Source organism: Excalfactoria chinensis, chromosome 2, assembly GCF_039878825.1.
Source record: "Excalfactoria chinensis isolate bCotChi1 chromosome 2, bCotChi1.hap2, whole genome shotgun sequence".
Lineage (NCBI taxonomy): Eukaryota > Metazoa > Chordata > Aves > Galliformes > Phasianidae > Excalfactoria > Excalfactoria chinensis.
This window is the reverse complement of record NC_092826.1, coordinates 101,383,065-101,405,927: the sequence shown is the minus strand read 5'-3', so window position 1 is coordinate 101,405,927 and position 22,863 is coordinate 101,383,065. Positions and strand designations below refer to the sequence as shown.

The 22,863-nt window shown below is 36.5% G+C and overlaps 1 protein-coding gene across 1 annotated transcript in view; it reads left to right on the top strand.

Moving 5' to 3' along the window:
- VWDE (von Willebrand factor D and EGF domains) overlaps nucleotides 1–22,863 on the top strand; it is a 37,977-nt gene that overhangs the window by 11,097 nt on the left and 4,017 nt on the right. The window contains 18 exon segments of the mRNA XM_072328119.1: nucleotides 799–943; nucleotides 1,832–2,046; nucleotides 2,347–2,420; nucleotides 4,561–4,834; nucleotides 6,016–6,224; nucleotides 6,610–7,592; nucleotides 8,578–8,714; nucleotides 11,362–11,517; nucleotides 12,175–12,279; nucleotides 12,679–12,793; nucleotides 15,195–15,445; nucleotides 15,554–15,773; nucleotides 16,131–16,268; nucleotides 16,858–16,920; nucleotides 18,455–19,120; nucleotides 20,374–20,469; nucleotides 20,550–20,645; nucleotides 22,170–22,265. Coding sequence (XP_072184220.1) covers nucleotides 799–943; nucleotides 1,832–2,046; nucleotides 2,347–2,420; nucleotides 4,561–4,834; nucleotides 6,016–6,224; nucleotides 6,610–7,592; nucleotides 8,578–8,714; nucleotides 11,362–11,517; nucleotides 12,175–12,279; nucleotides 12,679–12,793; nucleotides 15,195–15,445; nucleotides 15,554–15,773; nucleotides 16,131–16,268; nucleotides 16,858–16,920; nucleotides 18,455–19,120; nucleotides 20,374–20,469; nucleotides 20,550–20,645; nucleotides 22,170–22,265 — 4,039 coding nt within the window.

Genomic DNA, 22,863 nt, shown 5'->3' with positions numbered 1-22,863 from the left:
GAGCTCGGACTTGCTTTTGACCATTTAGCTGCTCTCTTGCACAACTTTAGACTATGCCAACTGTTGTTCCTCACAGAGCATGGCTGAGAGAACCTAGGTCAGGGTCCATTCCCATCTGGCCATGGGGATGAGGGAAGAGTCAGACCAACCTGCTTTGGGCTTAGACTGGGATGCTGGGAAAAGTTTATAGCATGTAGGCATGAACTGTGCCATGCCAGTTGGTTAAGGGTAGATTTACTTGTGGGTACCACTTTGTTTGTTGGCCAGGAATGGGACTATGCACACACATATTGTGAAAATTCCTGTTGACTTGAGTGAGGATTTACCTCTCATAATGTTAAGTGCATGCTTATATTTCTGCAGATTCAGGGTCCAGGTTAATCTCCTGTCAGTGGAAGTCATTTTATAGCACATAACATCTGAACGCATTATTTTCCTTTTTATGTGAAGCTCCTAAGTAGGTTTTTTTTTACACACAATACAACAAATTACCTATATGCTGGTTTCAAGAAGCTACACAAAAAATGCATTTTTGTAGTGTTAATGTACTTGCTAATCCCTTTCTTACTAGCTTTACCTTATCCTAGCCTGTTATTGTCACTCTCTCCCCACACTTTTTACAGTGTCCTCATCTTCTCCCATACGCCAATGCTCTTTAGACCATCTAGATAACGAGTGGGCCATGTACCACACCATTCAGTGTCTTTAGGTTTTCATACTTTACTCCTGCCTGATAAGTAGGGGTGCTGTAGCTCACAAATGATGTCTGCATTTTAAGCATACTTTCTTCTGTTCTAGATACATCCAGAAAAGTATGATATATCAGAAGATGGCAAGGAATACAGACTGTCAATAGAAAGCGGAATCCCTATTCCTTGTCCTGAATTTAACCAGGTTGAAAGTGACTGCAGTATATCACTAAGATTGAATACTGTTGATGAAGGTAAGTATTATCCTGATTTTGTGTGTGTGTTGCATTTTGTATGTTTATCGTGTGTTTCTAAATATTTTCTCTGATTTGCACCTTCGGCGAATCTGGTATGTTCTAAAATATTAAAGCAAAGTACTCAAAGGCTGTATGTACTGCTGTTGAAAGTATGGAAGAATATGGCCATCATCCTTTTTTTTTTTCACTTACTGTGTTTTAAGTATTGAGTATTGACTATTTGAGTATTGAGGAGCCATAGTGGCGATGCTGGTCTCTTTTCAGTAGTGCGTGGGGACAGGACTAGGGGTAATGGACTGAAACTTCAGCATAGGAAGTTCTGCACGAATGTGCGCAAGAACTTCTTTACAGTGAGGGTGACGGAGCACTGGAACAGGCTGCCCAGGGAGGTGGTGGAGTCTCCTTCTCTGGAGATATTCAAGACCCGCCTGGACGCCTACCTGTGCAACGTGGTGTAGGGAGCCTGCTTTGGCAGGGGGGTTGGACTCGATGATCTCTAGAGGTCCCTTCCAACCCCTACAATTCTGTGATTCTGTGATTCTGTGAGTCATGAAGTACTCAGCTTTTACTGTCTTTGTAGTATGCCCAAGTCATGTGAACATCAAGGGGATCCTTGCCTATTCAGACAGGCATTTTTGTCCCATCTGCAGGACTACCAGGACTTTCATTTGGCTATCAATGTAGAAAATTAAAACAATTTTCTTGGGTGTGTGTAGGGAGAGGGTTTCCCATGATCAAACTCAAGGAAAATGCTCACTTATGTTCATTTATGAAAAGAAAAATAATTGCTATTTGTAGATAAATTAGTATTTATATTAAGAATAATATACAAAATGTGCCTTGATTAGAGGAAAATTCACTAATGATGTGTTTTCATTAAAACAGGTAAAGAACAATTAGGTTTAAACTTGGTTCTTTCTTCTTGTCGTGTGGATCTTCTCCAGAAACCCTGTACTAATGGAATCTGTAGTCAAGCTGCAGTTTATTTCACTGCTGTGACAGACTTCATGCAGGATGGAGACAGAATTACCAGAATTGAAGTCGAACCTATATCCAGTGAGAATTTCCTGTGGAATGGCTATGTTCCAGAAAGCACAAAGGTTGAAAATCTTCACATTAAGCTCTGTAAAACCAACAAGCCAGGAATGTGGCTGATCTATATTAAGTTTGTATTTCAGTTTCATGCTTATTCACGTCAAGATTCCTGAGTAGTCAATTTTCCTTTGCTTTACTTTCATTCAAATGCTACATTTAAATTTTGATTAAATTCCTTGTATTTGAATATTAACATAACTACTTAGATATAATATTACCTGCTTATTATAAAATAAGAACATAAGATAAATAATGTGCCTAAGTCTAACCTGGTATGATTTACTACGTGCTTTTTTGTTTTGAAGATTACAGTAAAGGATCTACCAACTGCCTACTGCTATTCATTTACTGACCCTCATATAATCACGTTTGATGGAAGGTAATCACTTGATTGGAGCTTTTAACTTCAGTGGTTTTTGTTGTTGTTTGTTTGTTTTTTAATCTATGTTAGTGATGCAAGGTGTAGTTCTCTACATTTGTTTTATGTATTTCACACTCTTTCCTAGATAATAGGATAAACATGCTTCAGTTAGTTAAAGCTTGTTAGTCATGCTTATAGTGTTTATATTTGGAAATACAAGTTTTAGGTTGTGGCAAAAGAAAGAAGCAAATGGACTATTACCTTTTTTAGAGGAATATGCCAAGAGAGAAATAATAGCTGCACATTGTGAATGTGAAAGGTGGAAATATTATTAAATATGATCAATGATAAATGATTGAATAGACAAAACTGTTTTAATGCAGAAGTATTTCCTGTCTGCAGTGTGTTTTCTGTATTTCTGGTGTAACTATCTGAATCCCTGTATGGATCAAGTTGCTAGAAGCTATCTTTTGTCAGTATGACATTGTGATGAGTTCATTAATGTCATCAGCAGCAATTTATTCACTTCTGTCACTTGCAGCTCACTAAACCGTCTTTCCAAAGTGAAGACAGCTTCCTTAGCCACAGTTGGCATGGTTTTTGTATGCTTCTGTCTTTCAAAGTGTTTCTAATTCATGGAAGAGTTCAAAACAAATACAGGTTCCACACATGAGACTTGTATATTCCATGCTCAGCAGAATAACATTTCTTCAAATGACAGGGTGAGAGGAAGAGGATACATTGCCTTCACATAAATGTGTTCAACACACAACACTTCTTTTCTTGTGAATTTGAAAGAAAAAAAAACAAAAACAAAAACAAAAACAAAACAGGTTGTAAATGGATGCTCTGGTAGCACTGTGACTAATAATGGTAATAAAGTCACAGGAGTTTTTAGCTGATTTGCAATTCTTTCTTCATTCGGAATTATAGGGATGCCTTCACTGGGTTTTTTGAACCATCAACACGATGTGATCAAGCTTTCTTATGATGTAATGATTTACTGTAATATATTCTTGCTGGAATATGGTTCTGCAGGCAAACAACCTTCTTTTTAAGGATAAACAGTGTTGCTAATTTATTTTATAAACTGGGGAAACAAACAGAAAGGGAACTGTCCCTGCTGAATCACAGGTGATCAAATGTAGTCCCAGCAGTTGGCCATCTGCAGTTTGTCTGCTAGGCCATTAAACAGAAGGCAAATCACTACTCTGCAATTAAATGTCAAATGCCATTTATAGCCAAGAGACTGTTAGACTTGCAGAAAAAGTTTGTATTTTTTCTTTCTCTCTCTCTTTTTTTTTTCTCCCTTCGTTCTCACTACCAAATCATTAAATTGGCTATTCTAACCTTGCTTCAGGGAGCAGATGGCTAACCCTCAGGGGAAAAAAATGAAGTCACTATTTATGGTTTTCTTCTTAAATCATTTTCAAATCTTTAGGAATAGGCATTCTCCATCTTAATAAAGCAGACCTTTTTAAAAGTACCTGACTTTCTAAATCATTTTATCAAGGGTACTTGTACAGACTTCAGCATCTGCACCTCACATGCATGCAGTTAAGCATCTTCTTGCTCTTGCTGGGTGTTTGCACCGCAGTAGAAACACAAAGGCTAAGCATTCCCCAATTGCCTGTTAGAGTACACATAAACACTATTAAAATGCTTCAAATAATGGCAGTGGCTTCTTGATCACCTTTCCATTCACAAACATTTTCTATGTATTCAATCTGTGATCCTTCTCTCCTTCCTTCTGTTTCTGCTGTAGAACGGATTTTAATTTTTTGTTTTAGAGCGGCCCAAAAGAGATGTGATGGGGTTTGTTCAGAACAAAGTTACTTGTGTTTGTGAACTGTACTCATTTTTATTTTATTTTATTTTATTTTATTTTATTTTATTTTATTTTATTTTATTTTATTTTATTTTATTTTATTTTATTATTTTATTTTATTTTATTTTATTTTATTTTATTTTATTTTATTTTATTTTATTTTATTTTATTTTATTTTATTTTATTTTATTTTATTTTATTTCATAATGCATAGAAATGTATTGCAGTATCAAAGGCTACCTAATACTAGAAATCTGTTTTAAGTTAAGTTGCTGACACCTGGTGATATTATAACCAAAGTGACATAACATGCTTTTCTTTTGATACCAGACTCTATGACAATTTTGAAACAGGAACATTTGTTCTCTACAAGAGTACAGCTCGAGATTTTGAAGTTCATGTTCGCCAGTGGGACTGTGGAAGTCTTCAGTATCCAGCATCCTGTAACTGTGGCTTTGTTGCCAAAGAAGGAAGTGATATAATTGCATATGACATGTGCAGCGGTCAGCTACATGAGTCACGGCCACACTTATCCATAATAAGTAGGGACACAACAGGAAGAAATGTCAGAATCACTGAATCCTATCTAGGAAGAAAAGTAACAGTAAGTACATATTACTTTTGGATGCAATAGTTATTTCAGTAATTATTTTTACCAACTCACACCAACTTAAGATCTAAAACATGCCTTATTTTCTGCAATTAAACAATGGCATAACGTTTATTTTATGGTCAGAGTACTTTGGCCAGTGCTTTGCTAGTAAATGATGTTTGAAATGAAGCAGAATTTGAAAGCAGATAGACCATTTCAGCTTGTCTCTTAATATAAAATATTTAGGTTTTGAATACTTCAGATATTAAATATTAAGGGAACATCAGGCAATAGAGAAATTCAGTTTCTCACTTTTAGAAGCAGGGATACTAAAAAGCAGAAAAAAATAAGTGACTTGTGTGAAGTTGGGCACCAAGCTCATGGAAACAACATTTAAACTTGGAGGTGAAAATCTTGTTTTGTCACTTCAGCTATTCAGTTGTCCATGAATTCTCATGCATGATGAGCTTATTCTTCTTTAACTCTGCTTTTTTATTTTCCATTTGAGTAAAAATGTTGCTGAATTGTATTCTTTAGTTCTTCAGATCAGTAAACTAAAAATCTTAATTCTTCTCAGTTTATTTCTAAGATGTCCATAATTCAGCTGAGCATTGTGAAATAAAATAAATAGCGAATTCTTGACAATACTCTAGGCTATCTGGAATACTTAAGATCACATTTTTTGCAGGTAGAAAATTATTCTGCATTAAGCCACTAACACACAGAATCATGTAGCTGGCAAAAAGAAAGTGAGAAAGGTGATCCCAAAGAGTCAGTTTCGTATTACCAGAATTATCCCCCTCCCATCTGCAGAGTAAATGGCCTTTTTTCTTTGGCCAACTACTCTTTAATTCTCTGTGGTTTTGCAGTCACTGACCTTCTTCTCTAAACCTACTAATGATGGATGAAGCTTATTGGCCTGCAGTGTGCCATCTAGGTGTTTTCTGAGGTGCACAGGATTTGTATTTACAATGCTACACCAAAATAAATAAATAAATAAATAAATAAATAAATATATATATATATAATAATAACAATTTCTGATTCAGAATGATTCAGAAAAGTTAAAGCCAGAACTTAATGGGATATCTTCATATGCCTGGCTTTGCGAATCATTATTGTCAGTGTACCTGATTTTAGTAGGGAAAATAAGCATAATGGTTTTCACAATGATATTGTCCATGTCTTTTTAGATTTTGTTTTCTTCTGGAGCTTTCATTCGTGCTGATGTGAGTGAATGGGGAATGAGTATAACACTTAGGGCGCCCAGTTCAGATTACAGAAATACAATGGGGCTCTGTGGCACCTTTGATGGAAGTACAGAGAATGACTATCACACTGCCAATGGGGTGGAAATCCCAAACAATTCTGATGCTCTTTTTTCTTTTATAAAGGAATGGAGGTAATAAAATACTTTTTCAATGAAATGACATGACATCTCTCCTTTGTTCTCTTTAAAACTTCGTTGAGATAAAGACTTTTTAAGTTAATATCTGAGTAAATAGAGACTGAGAAGCCAAATTTGTATTTAAGTAGTAAATATGCTATAAGATGAGTTTGTTTTGAACAAATCATCAAAAAGATCTGTCTTCTTAATTCTTTTTTTCTGTTATAACTTATTCCCATGCTTTTTACAATTTAACTGAGATCTGTAACCATTCTGTAGATTCTGTAATCTATGCTGTAGAAGTATTAAGTATGAAACAACGAGGAAACAGGCACAGATTATTAAAACAACAAAAATATATAGATAAATTGAGATAGAATTTCTTCTTTTTCTTCTCTAGAATTCCACCAGGAGGTAGCTTGTTTGACAAGACACCTGTTTCATTACCATCTTCTAGGAAAAAAGTCTTCTGTGGCTGCACATTTGAAGATGCTGGATTAGATCCATCTGTACATAAACTGAAGATGGTTTCTAAATCAGAACCTCCCCTGTCTTGTAAAGACAGTGAAAATGGTAGATTTCTTTCTCTGATACCAGGACTGGATGTCACTGATGAGTATCTAGGTCCTGTTGGTCTTGTAAAAGACTTAAACAAACGTTCATCTGTACATGAAACGGAGTCCTCTACACTTCTGCAAAAGGAGGATAATCAAACCAAGCTTCACAAATCATCAACAGTAAACACACATGTCTCTGCAACCTCAGAAAAAAGTTCTGAGGTAGAAAAAGAAGGAACATCAAGCTCAGACATTAAAAGAATTTCTGACAGTTACAGTAATCTTCAAAAAAGGCAATCTGTTACAAGTAGAAGGAAGCGCCAAAGTAATTACGAATATCATCCAGTATTTCTATTCCAAAGTCTCAGCCAAACAGATTTAGAGGGGTATAGGTACTTTTTCCCAGAGGACCACTCCACTGATAAAGACAAGAAGTTTCTTCCTTCTTGGCCCACACCTTCTGGCCTCACTGAGTCTAGCGCTCTGAGATTGTGCCAGCAGGCAATAGCCAAATCGAGCATAGGAAGAGCTTGTGGTGACCTTCTTGGAAGAAGAATGGAAGATGCAATCAGTATCTGTGTTAAAGATTTACTGTTGAAAGATGACCTCAGATGGGCAGAAGCTTCATTAGCTCTTTTAGAGAATGAATGTGAGAAGAGAGTTTTAGAAGAAATGAGCCACAATCAACAGGAACTTCAAGGTTTTGTTGAGAACCTGCTTACTGCACTGAAGTGTCCCAGTCTGTGCAGTGGTAATGGAGAATGTACAGAATGGGGCTGTGCATGCTTTCAAGACTATGGTTCATACGACTGCAGTGTACTGTCTGGTAGGTGGGAAAAACAATGAGAATTACTGAAATAATGGTCTCCATGTTTGCACAACATATGTTTTACTTTACACTGTTTTTCTCTCCTGCTTTTATTTTTTTCTCTTCCTGCACTGGCAGGGGTTCGCTGTGGTGGGCCTGTTCATTATCCAGCAATCTAGCTCCAATTTAATACAGCCATTATTGTTTTCTATTTAGCCTCCTTGTTTCCCAAGGGGAAAACATGGGCATAGTTAATGGTATGTCAGATTTTAAAAGTTTACTACTCAGTTTGCAATCCAGAGTGCTGAAGAGATTGGTATGTTTCCACATGCTGTCTTCTTCATGGAGATCTGCCACATCCATACACTCCTGCTACTTATTAACTGTAAGTGAGATGTTTTTGGTAATGTTACATCTCCATAAGCTGTTAAATGTGGAAGCAGAACTGATGGTGAACAAAAAAGTTTACCAAATAGAGCTGGGCAAGTTTTTTTCTTTAAATAAGACATTGTCTGAAAATGCAGATAAACAATGAACACAATGAAAATATCCGAAGTGTTAGAAAATTCAAAACTCATTCAGAACTGTTAATATTTTATTTTATACTAGTATTTTTGTTTTATTAATCTTTTTAAAATAAATGGTGGAAGAAGTAAGAGAGTAACAAAACAAATATTTGCTTCCTCTTTAACTCAAATAGATGGGCTTTGCTTTAGAGAAGTATTCACAAGTTTGTTATCACATGAATGTTTTATCTGCTTTATAAAACTTAAGTTCCAAGAGAAGATAAAAAGCCTGACTTTGAAGATAAAATTCGTTTTAGTGACACAAAATGTTGCTGCCTGTACCTTTTCTCCACTGGCTTCAGATTTTGTTGTTCACAGTTTTCTTAGTTGGGCAGAGAAATAAGCATATTGCCTAAAGTATTATAAATGCATATAAGTGTAAAGCATATAAATGAGTTCATTATATTGATCTTTATTGTCTAATTTCTACTTCAAAGACCAAGCTCCAGAAATTACAGAGCTGGAAAATGCTGGACTGTGTGATATTCGTCAGTATGACTGCACATCAGTGAGGGCTTTTGGGCATGGTTTCAGGGAGTCATCGAATCTGAAGTGTGAAATTATCAGATTGCAGGTAGGTCTCCTTGTATAGTAATAATTCTGTTTAAATTTCTCTGTGATTGAGGAAAAGCTATCTAATCATTTATGTTGGTACAACCGAATGCTTTAGTAGAAGCTAAAAGCAGAGGCACTCGGCACTTTGCAGCAGGCTCTCATGTCTTTGCCAGATTGCACTTTCCTCAATGATAAAAATACAAAACATAATGGGAATGTTCAGTGGCTAAAATGGAGATAACCGCAAACGGCAGCTATCCATCTGGAAAGGGCAAAGGTAGCCCTATTGGTAGCAAACAATACGTTCCTTTTAAGTGCTTATGGAGAGGAAGTGAAGTACCAGTTCTTTGGAAAAGGACAGCAAGGTTAAAGACATCACTAGATTTCTGTCTCAGACTCAATGCTCAAAATAGCCTTTTTATAAATGCAATAAATCTGTTAAAAAAATAAATAAATAAAAAGGCATTTTCAAGATGTTGTCCATTTCCTAGGGGCAGAATACTGTGGCTGTTTAATAATATGTCAGCTCTGTAGCCTAGGTTTGAACAGGAGATTAAAAGTACTGCACTGTAATGTCAAAGTAGTCTGCACAGACAGAATTTTTTTAGTCAGACCTAGAATTTTCCCTAGGCAAAAGTAACAGCCATTTACAAGTGTTAGCCTGAAATGAACAATCTGTTATTACAAGTTTTTACATGGTATTATACGTGAGAATAAAAAACACCTCCCAAATGAAACTCGTTTTCACTCTTGGTGACTGGGGGGAGAGAATGACAAAAGGGAAAACATTCAATGGGAAACTTCTGCTCCTGCTTTCCTTAGTTCTACTAGATGCTGCCATTAAGCAGTGTGGGTTACAGATTTTTTTCTTTTTTTTTTCCTGTGCACATTTATCCACTCATCTGCTTCATTGTCTTGAAATGGGGGAAAGTTAAGAGTATAGGTTAAAAGAATTTTAGACTGTCTCACAGACACTTATTGGGAGTTCGTTTGCAACAATTTGAATTGCTTCTGTCTTAGTTTATGGCATGATACTTTGATACAACACTCTTTGTGATATTATACGTGGCTCTGAACTACACAAACTTTCTAAATAATCACGTTTATTGTGATGTCCTTTGTTGGTTTTGGCTTGTTTGTTTTTTTAATTTTATTTTGATTTTTTTAAATTTTCTTCCTGAAACTACCAAGGAAATTAAGTTTGTTTCCTTTTAATTTTATGACTGGAATAATGTTGGTTTTGTGCAAATGCCAGCAGAGTAACAACACATAGCACTTCTTGTAGGTATTTTGAAATAAATTTAACATTCTTGCAGAATTTAGAGCTAATTCACTCACATTTCTCACTTCTAATGTTTGCACTTCTGAAAGATTAAATCACATTGGTTGTGTACAGGCTGTCCTACCATGCACAGTGCTATAAGAGATGATTCAGAGAATTCTGTACTGGAGTAATTAACAGATGCAAAACCAGAGTACATCTCTTGGCAGAGGTTTGGACAGGACATGACTAAGGAGTTAATGATTACACAGTGCCAGAATATATTTAGATTTTGTAAAAGATAGGAATGTGTGTAAACCCCCTTACTTGGTTCTAATAGGTTTGTAGATTTTTAATTGATTTTTGAGCAATAATATTTCTGAAAAAATATCTGAATATGTCTCCAGCTGATAACAAAAGACTTTTGGAAATATAGACAGCATCACATTTCAAACCATCAATGATCTCAAAATCACAAATTTGTAAAAGCTTAGTTTTTAAAATTTTTACTCACCCTTGCCATTAATTTCTTAGCATGGTATGAAAGAATATTGAAAAAATTAGTTTGAACAAAAATATGGCATTTTTAAAGTGATTTTTTTTAATCTTAAAAAATGCAAAACTGTGGTCCCTACCTCAGTGTCAGGATTAAATAAACGTTTCATTCTGTTCCAGTAGCTGAAAAAATAATCAACTCAGTAACAGTTAAGCTCAACATGATTTTGATCTTGCTGTTCTCTCAATTCTTAATCTACCTAACCCTGTTTTCAATAGTCTTAACCCTGCTTCCTATTGCAATCCATATTTCTATCACACTGTATTACCATCCCTATTCTGTTATCTTGAACTCTCAAGTCAGTTCCTTGGGTGACTTGCCCTTGCTGTAGTATAGAAAATAATTCTACGGGGTTAATGTTGTAATCTGTTCATTTGTGCAGTGATTTAGTGGCTAACTGCCAGTATTTGCTGGCATCCAAAATCATAGCTGAGCATTGCCAGAACCTCATCTGTTCATCTGACTAAAGCTTGTCCACTTCTGTGAGCAGAAATAGAGAGGCATAAAGTAACTGCTACATCAGATCAGTGCTACTTAGAGGTTCACCCACTGCTTAACTGAATCTTCTTCCATCACTCTCCAGAATTCTTATTGATAATGTCATGCCAAAATGCCACATACCAGGAAAGACTTATAATCTTTCACATTAACAAACTCAGTTAGAAATCTACTTGTGGGGGGAAAAAAGTGATATTTAATGTTTCCCACAGCATTCTAATCCAGAGACAGTAGACACATTGAAACACTAAGCAATACGTTTTGTTTTGTTTTGTTTTGTTTTTTTTCTCTGATAAAAATATTTTCATATTCAATTTCACTGAAAAACAAATAATTTGTTCTAAAATTTAGTACATTGATAGCCAGTGGATTCCTGGAGAACCTCTAATTATGTCAGCTGCCTTCCAAAATGTCAGGACTGTCGACTGCGAGTTACCAAATAATGGCCCACAATCTGATGTCATGGATCTGGTTGATGATAAACCCATTGCCTGGTGGAAAATAAAGGTACCTGCAGAAATTTCAAATATTCACTTGCAGATACGAAAAGATGAAAATATACTGTGTAGATAACCGTTATTTTTTAGTGGTACAGTGAGTGGAATTCAGCTTGCTTAACATGATGTGTGCCCCCAGTGGTGCAGTGGTATAAGCTGCTGCTTGCGGCACCGGAGGGCCCGGGTTCGAATCCCCCCAGTGGTGCAGTGGTATAAGCTGCTGCTTGCGGCACCGGAGGGCCCGGGTTCGAATCCCCCCTGTGGCGCAGGGGTAGAAGTGCCGCTTCGCTACACAGGGTGCTCGAAACCCGGGAGTTGGACTCGATGATCTCTAAGGTCCCTTCCAACTTGCACGATACTATGATGTCTCATTTCATCTCTTAAGCTGTATATGCATCAGTGACATCTAAGATATGCAGTACGAGTCAATAGGGTCAGTAGACCCTAAAAACTCTTCATTCTACCCTATCATAGACACCTACATGCGGTCAGCTGAATACCTGCCTAATCTTGTTGATACCACTGATTAGAGTTTTGCTGACTGTTACGAGAGTTTAAACAGCTAGAAGTAATGCCTGTCATTGAGTTGAATCCCACATTAGCAGTCAGTGCAGATGAGATGTTGGTACCTACATTGGTTAAACTATTTTTACTCTACGTCTTTCAGATTTCTAATGATGGATTAACTTACAGCAATTCTAAAACGATGATAATATACGATGGAGCCTGTCAGATATGTGAACTACAGGAATCTGGATTATGTGCACTAAAGGTATATATTTCATTCTTTGTATGTTACAAAAGCATGCATCTTTTCAGGTAGCAAGAATACACATACTGTTCTTATTTACAGCAGGAATTTTTCATGCCCAGAAATGAAAAGCACCAAAAGAGAAGCTCAGATGAGACAAATCTGAAGGAAAAAAAAAATAACCAACAAAAAACAAAAAAAAAAAAAACAACCAACAAACACTGTATATAATTAACAAGTAGAGCCAAACATACTGTCATTTGTTTACTTCTAAAAGTAGAATGTAGGGTTAGGTTTGATTAGGATTAGATTTATTAGATTTGGACACTATACAAATACAAAACTTTACAAATACGTGACTCAGTGATTTACCATTCGACATCTGACAATTAATCAATCACATTGACATTTCTCTAAAAGGAGAAAACATGCAACATAGATGGACTCTGTTATGGTGAAGGTGATACGAATCCAACCAGTCCTTGCTTACTCTGCAGACCTGACACATCAAGGTTAACTTGGTCAATTGTTGAAAGTAAGTTCTAAATAGTTCTTATTTGTTGTCTGTTTGCTATATATATGTATATATATTTTAAGTAGCAAGAAGTTTAGGTTCTAAGGTTCAAAATGAATAGATATACCAAAGTTTTGAGCTTAGTTAAATGTTTCAGCTAAAGCTCAGTGGGTACTATTTTAGTGTGTAATTTGATCTTGTTTTTCATCTTGCATTTCTCCTAATTTGTGAAAAGGATGTTTTCTTTTCCAAACTAGACATGTGAAAAATAGACTTGTTGATTTTTATTTTTTTTTCACCCCTGTTCATAGTAACTAACAAGAAACTACTGAAATTAACAATTCGTTGAGCCTTATTAGCAGTTCACAGTATTTTGATTTTTGGTACAGCCATGTCCACAAGTGTATTCAACATTTAGGAATAAAAGGTATCTCCCAACAATCAGCTGCATGTTCTTAGGCAAGGTTTTTCTTTCACTTTTTTGAACAGGTAGTTTGTATGCAGATATCAGATAGTCTGTATACACATAATTTCATCATTGGAAAATTCAGAGTGGAAGAGGTCTCAGGATGCCTGAGTCTGTCTTCCTGCTTAAAGGTCATCTGTGAGCTCTGTGAACTCAATCACTAATTAACTTGTGGTGTTAATAGTAGCATAGCAGCTATTATTCTTTCTACATGACTCTCATGATCAACAAACAGTGGATTCAGCTACCTGCAAGTCCACAATTGCAGGCAGAACAATGAAAATCATAAATGAAATTGCAGTTGTAAAATTGTATAAGTTATCTAACTTACAATGTCAGCAATGTAGCTCTGCATACTCAGCTTTTCTGCAACAGCAGCTTTTCTGTATACATATATCTATGAAAATGCTTTGTAAAGAGCTTTGCATAAACACTGGTAACACCTCATAGGCCTAGTAACAATGTTTAATACAAGATTTTGTTCCATAGAGTCTTTGACTCATGCCAAACAAGAGCTGAGCACAAGAAATCAGATTAAAAGGCAGGTCATTTAATCAACCACTTAATATTTGGACATAAGTCACATTGATTGCATGGATGCATAGCCTAAGCAAATACTTCAGTGTATATTTATGAATATCATGCTTCAGTCCAATTAGAAACCATGCCATGAAGAGGCCCATCATCTAGAGTTTCTAGCCTAGAAGCTGTAGCACTTTTGGTTCAGACCTTGACCTCTGGATAGATAAATCAAATTGATACCATTGTCAGTGGTATGTGGCTTTATTAGTAGCCATCCATCTTTCCCTATCAACTCAGGTCCATCATATCTCAAATGGAAGAATTCCATTAGTGTTTTGTGGGAGAAGTGCTGGCATGACCCCACCTGAATTAGTATGGCTCTTGTATGAATGGGACTTGCCGTGACTGTCACACTCAATCTCTTCCTAGTTCTAACTTCTACTGAAAGTCAAGGTAGCTATCCCTGTTGCAAAAGAATGAAACATAAATTCATCCAACAGTTGTGGAGGGAAAAGATTTCTATGCTAGAGCCATAGACTAGAATTCAATATTACTAAAGTCAGAAGAATATAAAACAGATTCTTCTACAAATTCTTTTGTTGTTGTTGTTTGTTTGTTTGCTTGTTTCCCCCACATTTGGTGGGTTCCTGCTTGAACTGGTCACTTCACAGTAAACCTTAATTTAACAATCTTAATTTCCTTCTGACATCCCAACTTCGAAGCTTGCACTCATCCCACTGCTCACATTTCTCTCTGCTTCCCACTGATGTTTCACTAAACTGGTGCTGGTGATTATGCCTGTTTGTTTTCACCTGGTGTCTCTAGATATCTAACAACTCCTGCTAAACGAGTCAGAGTCCACCAGTGCAGGAGTCTTAATAGACTTTTTCAGACTTAATAGTGAGTAGGCTGTATGGTTGAAATGCTTCCAAGGAACAGTGAGTACCTTATCTATTCCATCTCACCATGCTCAGTTTTGCTTAGATGCTCATTTTAGCCCATTCCCAAGTAGTGTTTAACAATGTCTGTTCATTTCTTAAAGAAAACACCAAATAACTTTTGAGTTTTATGAATTCTTGTGCTTTCACTTTTAAACTGCAACTCTTAATAAAAACAGTGTTTAATTTTTGGACTTTCTGTGCTTTCACTTTTAAACTGAAACACTCTATAAAAACAATTTTTAATTTCAATAAATTCTGAAGCCTTTTTATATGTAAATTCACTCAATCTTTACAAGCTCTTACATACTGTAATTTCTTGTTAATGTTACAATTATAATGAAAATGTCTTTTTTTCCTGTCCTGTTCAAATGACTTTAGAATTTAAAAGAAATAGTCACATATGTTTTCCTTAACAGAAAGATATGTTCCTTTTAAATTTTTATAAGTATATTGCAACTCTTGCTTAAAAGAGAAAATATCTCCTTTGTTACAGACAACCAGCCTCCAGTGCTTGAAACTTTTCAGGGTATTCTACAGACTTTTTATGGAGAAGATTTTGTATATCAGTTTTTGGCTTCAGATCCAGAAGGCTCTGCTATTCTTTTCACATTGGAGTCTGGTCCTGAAGGTGCCAGTCTTTCCCCATCAGGTCTCCTTTTGTGGAAAGCTGTGTCAAAGAACCCCCATAAATTAACATTTTCTTTGACAGATGACTGCAATGCGGAGACTAAGGTAGAAATAGAGGTAATTAATATTACAGTAAAATGACACAAGCTAGTAAGATGTTTACAATATCTAATGACAACATTGCTAGTTCATAAAAAAAACACCTTATTTTTCTTGTTTTTGTAGGTCAGGGTTAATTCATGTGATTGCCTAAATAATGGCTCGTGTGTGACAAACATTAATTTCCCACCTGGAAGTGGGAGATACCTGTGTGTGTGTGTGACTGGATTTGAAGGTGATCTCTGTCAAGTGAATACTGATGACTGCAGACTCAGCCAGTGTGGTACTGGCAAATGCGTGGATGGAATAAACAGTTATTACTGTGAATGCCCACCTGGACTTCAAGGTAAACTACTACATTATATATTCATATTTATATGTTCAGTTTTCCTCTGGTGAAAATAGTAAAACAGGAATGATAGTTTTGGTCCCAGCATGGTTCCTTCCATGCCTGCAGATAAATGTCCACAGAGCCCATCTTCTTTGTGTACTGCAATAAGCGAGAAACGTGGCATATGATGAACAAATGTATGTGACAAACATAGTGAGCTGTCCTTATTAGGTGTACTGAAATATTTTTATGTGCTTAATATATGCATTTCTTTGTATTTTAGCATCTGCATATATTTTACTTTTATCATTTCTAAAAATATTGTCAGAATTTGGTGACAACATTATTATAAAAATCTGTATTTGAATACAGGTGAAAATTGTCAAGATGACATAGATGAATGTGCATCCAACCCTTGCTTCCCTGGAGTATTTTGCTTCAATACTTTTGGTTCTTACTATTGCGATTCATGCCCAAATAATCTACATGGAGACGGGAAGTCATGCTACGGTAATATGATCTGTTTTTCAGAAGAATACTATTGTTTTATTATAAACAGACAAGATATCTCTGGATATGCTACAGTTCTAACAGTAAATTGGAACTCTACAATAGTCAGCAGAAAAGAACTCTCTGTCTGTTGCCTATGAAGAGAGAAGTTTAGATGGTCACAGTATCAGAATGTAGTGGGTCACACAGCTATAAACTCTTATTCCAAATGTTTAGAAAAAAAAATAGCTACCAAATGCCCACATTCTTTCACATAATACTAGGAATCTATGCAGTGTATTTTTTCTGTGTTATTTCCACATACGAGTAACTATTGACAAAATGCTTTGCCTTTAGGCTGTTTAGCATAGATTTATTCAAATAAAGACACTTGAGAAATCAGGTGCCTAAGATTAATTCACTGTGTCCTATTACAAAATTTCTGAATAACTTGCATTTTAACATACCCTGTTGCAAATCTTTAAGAAACATTTCTTAATCTTCATCTGTCGTCTGAATTTTGAGTTATTTTTTTCTGTTGGAATTCTGTAATTTATTTGCTGATGAAATAAAAGTAACTATTAATGTGCCCTCTCATTTTTTGTTTTAGAAACCTTTGAAGATGTTTCTGTTGAAAGAAAAGATTCCACAGGAGAAGCTGCAGAGAATAAAGGTGATTTTATTTCATGAATATAGTGACATTTCTGATTCACATACTGATAAGAATATGTAAGAAGTTAAAAGTTTTAGTCAGCTTTATGTTATTCACTTTACTTTTTCAGTTTAATTTAATTAAATTAATTACTTGGTATACATTCTTATTTCTAATATTACAAATGACACTGAAATGTCAATATCAACAAATCCCTTAGGTCAGTCAAGTCATTTCATTGTCAGTGTGATGTATGACATTCTTTCTGCTGCCTTTTGTTTTTGTGACTAACCACTGACGTGCAATAGGTAACATGGGGATAGGGACATCTGTTATATGAGATAAGGAAAAGTTTATGGCATTATGTTGAATGCCATTTTCATACTTCAATTCAAAAGAAAGGTGAAAAATATAGCAAATGAAGGTTCTTAATTCCAAAACTCCTTAAACACTATTGCTGGCATTTCCAGCTCTGTGCCTGCTGAGGTGTTGTTCACAGAGAATTCTCCTTGGGTGTCTTTCTTTATCTCTGAATTGTTAGCAGGGGAGGAAAATGCTCTCTCACTCAATTGCCAATGCTGGATAATTCTTAAGCAGTTTCTTCTGATGATTTGTTTTTCAGCAGTGGGAAGCATAACACTTTGCAATAAGATTTAGGGCAGTTTAACCTTTTTTTTTTTTTTTTTTTTTACAGTTTTCTAATGCTGTTCCAAAGGACAGATCTTAAGTTGAACAATCTCCTCTAACTTCATTCCTACTCAAACCCATAATGCTAAAAGCCCATTGGAGGCCTTCTGCCATTCTTGGATTAATGTGCCGGACTTCTTGCTAAAATTTACCAGAACACCCACTTTTTCTGGGCAGAATATGGGGCATTTTTCATTAATTTTTTATTACTATCAAAAAGAAGGCTGAGTCCATCTTTGTCATTGAAAACACATATGTAAGATTCCGCTAATAAAAAACATACAGAAACCATGAAAATGAAGAAAAATATTCAGAGAATTATCAGAGAGCTCTGAGATAACTGAAGTAATTACGTAAACTAAAACATGTTAATATTTTTGCTACAAAGTGGTGAATTATTTATATAAATTACTTCATGTGATGAAAGTAAACGTAAGTGGGTAAGTATATATTGTGACTAAACATCTGCTTCCAGACTCTAAATGCAGGTTTATTACCTGCATTTAGACACACATGTGAACAGTAAGCAGTATCTTTTGTTTAAACACCATTACAGTAATCTAGTTGGCATGGCATTTGTAATTTGCTCTGACAATAAATTTATTTGTTGACCCAATAGTGGAAAATCCCTGGCTGCCTGCTCCAAAAGGCCATGGTGAGAGTGGAAAAGGATGAAGCCAAAGTACGTTTGTCTGCCAGTTGAGATTTATTTCCTACTGCAAATATTTGTTCTGGTGTAGCACATGGGAGGAGAGGAATGAATGGAACATATGTTTTCTGTTCAGAAGATTTTCTCCATTCATGGAAGAAAAAAAAGTCTCATAATATTTCTGTACATCTTTTCTCCTTTTTCTCTAACGTTCTGTAGGTTTTGAACAGTCATCATTTGACAAGGCCTTGAGCTCTGTTCCCAGCTCTACAGATGTCCCCCAAAGATTTATTTCTATAGAAATGGACAATACCAGCACTCTATCAGCCTCTGGATCAAAACCAGTCACCACTGGGAAGCCATATAATTCTCAGAGAAGTGCTTCTGTACAACCAGATGTTACTGAAAACATTGCTCATGCTTTTGGTAGCACCGGTGGACACCTTACTGACACAGAAGGGGCTTCTCCAGAAAACACAGTGATGACAGCTTCTCCAAGGAGCCGTGCTGTATCAACTGAGAAGAAAAGGGCACAAGTTGAGGCCTACAGTCACTGGGAGACTAGCAGGAAGCCTTCTCTTAGCAGAGAGAACACAAGCAAAGGGCTTTCTTTGTCACACAAATTGTTTAAAGGTGGAAATGCTCATAGAGTTCAGTACTTGTTTGCCAAGCATAGACTGAGTCCTTTACCTTTTGCCCTTGTTGAAGTGACCGTCCCACCAGAAATGCTTCCTGAAGCTTCAGATGAAATAATGCTTCCTAAAGCAGTAACCTGTGATGATCTACCTTGTTTTCCTGGAGTACCTTGTGAGTCAAGTCAGGATGATAGAGTCAAGTGTGGTCGTTGTCCTTATAGTTACTATGGAGATGGCTTCAATTGTAAAGGTATTGCAAATGACTGTACTAAATGCAGATTTTATATATATGTGTATAGGTTGCTCTGAAAGTAATGCTCCACAGTCTTCACACTGATGTGGGGGCTGTAATTACCGTGTTCCAAGAGTAAGGTTGTTCTCTTCTCCCTCCTTACTCTGGAATTTTGAGACTTCAGCTTAGTACCATGATGTAGTGGTCAGAGTTGATGATTTGTCCAGGTTCCAGGAAATCCAACAGGATCACCTCTTTCCTATACCAGAAGACTATGAACATCACTTTACTCACTGAGGGCTGCATCTTGAACTTTTTCTTTGATGGAGAATTCATGTGACATGAATTCATGGTGAGAAGATGTCTTATCATTAGTAATAATGTACTACAAGAAAATGTCATCTTCAGGCCTGTATTGGTTCAGTAGGTCCTGACAAACTTGTATACAGTGGTATTTCTGTTCCATATGAACATGTGTGGGATCTACTTTGCACAGACTTTGCAATACTTTAATGTTGCCACCGTCACTTCCAACACATAGAAGCCAATATTCAGCTTCATGCACAGTTCCCTGGTTGCAGCCTGCCTATTCATGTGAATGAGCTGATTGAGATACTCTTCATTTTGTAGAGTGACAGCTCTACATGGACATCCAGAATGTGGCTTGTCTCAAGTTTCCGTAACACTACTGAAACTAACCACCCACCGCTTCACTGTGCCCACATGCGCTTTTTAGTCTCCATAAGCAGTCAGCAAATAATAAAAGTCAATGGGCTTCATTTTTTCCACGTGGAGGAATTCAGTGACGCACCTTTTACATAATATGCACTTCCATGTCAGACGCCATTTTGTAAGACTGCCCCTCTGCTGCCATCTGTCACACGGCAGCAGGTTTAATGGAATATTGTTGGGAAGGTTTGGCCTTTCTGCCACACCACCATCTGTCTCTGACATTGTCAGCCAAAGTATTATAATAGGAGGCATTACTTTCAGAACAGCTCTTCTATTTTTAGAATGTGAGAGTACATTGTTAATGTGTGATTGGCAAAATGCATATAGTTATTTCCTTATTAATATTTAGCTTATAGGCTTTTAGTTGGGTGGATGCACTTAAAGACATTCTTTTTTCTGATGTATCTCAGGCTCCCTTACAATCAGGGACCTGATTGAGTCTTTGTGGTATGTTCATTGTGCTAAGTAGGATATAGTTAGGCCGACATGCCACTGTTTATTTCTTTATTCTCTTCATGGTTTTCTTAATTGCCTTTCAGCAATATGTAGACAAACATGTGGCAAAAACATGGAGTGTGTGGCACCCAATATTTGCAAATGCAAGCCTGGCTACGCTGGTTATAACTGTCAGACAGGTGGGTGTGACATTTTGATTTAGCCCACGGTAGCTTGTATCAATGAGTTAATTATTAAGATCACTGTTGATTTTTCACAGCTCTATGCAGACCTGATTGCAAAAACCATGGAAAGTGCATTAAACCCAATGTCTGTGAATGTCCACCAGGTTACAGTGGCCCCACTTGTGAAGAAGGTAAACAGAATATTGTATACTTTTGAATCCATAAATATCCAAAGGTTGCTGTCAGTAACTTTCATAGCTGCTCATTCTGACAGGAATGCGGGTTCGTTTGATTTTTACTTTAACAGGTTCCTATGTTTTGTAACTTATGACAGCAAAATATCACACTTTGATTTAACTTACTTACTGCATCATCAGTATGCTGCCTGCTGATCTAAAAATAATGAAAAAAAAAATAATTGGCTGCTTTTTATTTATTTTTTTTATTTATTTTTTATCACTCACATCTGAGGAAGCAGATCTTCTGTGCTTTTTCTGCTGGGCATTTGTTCAAATTTACCCTTCCTCACTTTACCCCTTCAGCACCTTTTAGGGAAACAAAGGTCAACAAATTGCAGTTCACTTTCATGGGTGTGTATATGCCTCCCCAGCAGATCCATGGCTAGAATCCATTCCCTCTAACCTAGGTGTCCTTCTTAGGTATTGCCATCCCTAAATTGAGGCATACAAACATCAGTTCCTTTGAGGAAGAGGGTAAGAAGACAAAAGGATGCCTCAAACAACCATCTGAATTGTCTGTAATTCAGTTTCTGAATAATTTAATGTAAATACTTTATTCTCCCTATTGACTGTATAGAGAATGCAAGTTGCCTCCAGGTGGTGACCCAATTCGCTTACTCATGATTTACTTTACTGTACGTACTGGAAACTACAGCTGTTAACTGCGTCCTCTTAAGAAGAACTCCTAATGGCATGTCATGGTGGCACCCTCTGTGTCACAGTGGTGACTGAGATGCTCTCAAGTGAAAGGGAGATCTGGATTCTACACATATCACCCCACAACAGTTTCCCCAACCACCATGCATTAGGATATTCTTAGTAAGAGCACTTAGCAGTTCTGCTGAAGTGAGTGACGTTCCCAGGGACAGGCAGCAGGAAAGGAAGTCTGGTCCAACCCAGGGATTAGGGCTGCCAGCTGGACAGATCCTGCTGCCATGACCATCTTTTGGGGATAGGTTTGGGCTATCTTTGTGCTGACTCAAAATGACTGACTATTTTAATTGTAATTCTGGCCACATCTAATTTGTAGTCTTCCTCACTCTTTTCAAGTGGATTTATGGTGCATGTTTCCTTACACTTGTGTAATAATAAAGATAGAGATGAGAGATATGCATAGGTTTTCCTTCAGTATTTGTGATGATGTGAAATTATGTAAAGATGGTGACCATGGTAACTTTCATAGTAAATAGAGTTCACCAGTAACTGTATATGCCTCTAAGCTGAGCATGGAAGCTAGAAGACTGCAGTCCTGTCTGGAAATTGTCTCACATTTCCATTCTCTGGGGGAGGTCACCAATGTTGGAACTGTGTGTGCTCCACTGAAATTAAGTTCTTGCTTGTTCCTGTAAAAAGGCATAACGTTACTTCATTTTATTGCAGTTCTTTCCCTACTGTCAATTACTAACCTTGCCCTTTTGCTAAAGCATGACCAATCCATACATCTTTTTCTTGAACAGCTTAATTCTATTTTCACAGCACACTGTAAACCACCCTGTAAAAATGGAGGGACATGCTTGGCCAGAAATCTCTGTACCTGCCCCTATGGTTTTGTAGGGCCAAGATGTGATACCAGTAAGTAAAAAATCATAAGCAAAAAAGACAGAAAATTCATCCTGTTCCTGGGGAACAGCAAAGCAAGTTATAATTTAAATATCTGATGTGCTGTGTCTAAGACCTCTGCCTCTTTGAAGGATCACATGCTTGGGTTTTATGACCAGTTCTTAGACAGTACTGGTGTATAAATATTGAAAACATAATGTACTACAAAAGCTGCAGGTAGTTTTTCAGTTTTGAATAGGAATATGGAAACACGGAGTTTGTTGAAAGTGAAATACTACCATGCAGCTACACTTGTGGAAGTGATGGATACCTGACTGAACTTTCTTGGAGACTATGAAATTCGTCATGTAATCTGAATTTATAATCTTGGATTTCATTTTCCTAGATTTCATAGTCCGCTGACACTACATAAAACCAAATCATGGGTAATCACATGGAACGATGTTTCACGTACTCGTAGTGCAACCTTTTTCTGGGTTTGAGATAGGATCAATCTATTCAGCAGTTCCTTTTCCATTAGTGATATTGTGTGTAATTTCCAGCGTTAATACCTGGGAATGAACTGAAAAGTGGATGAAGGATAAACTGTAACAGGTTGTTTTTTTTCCCT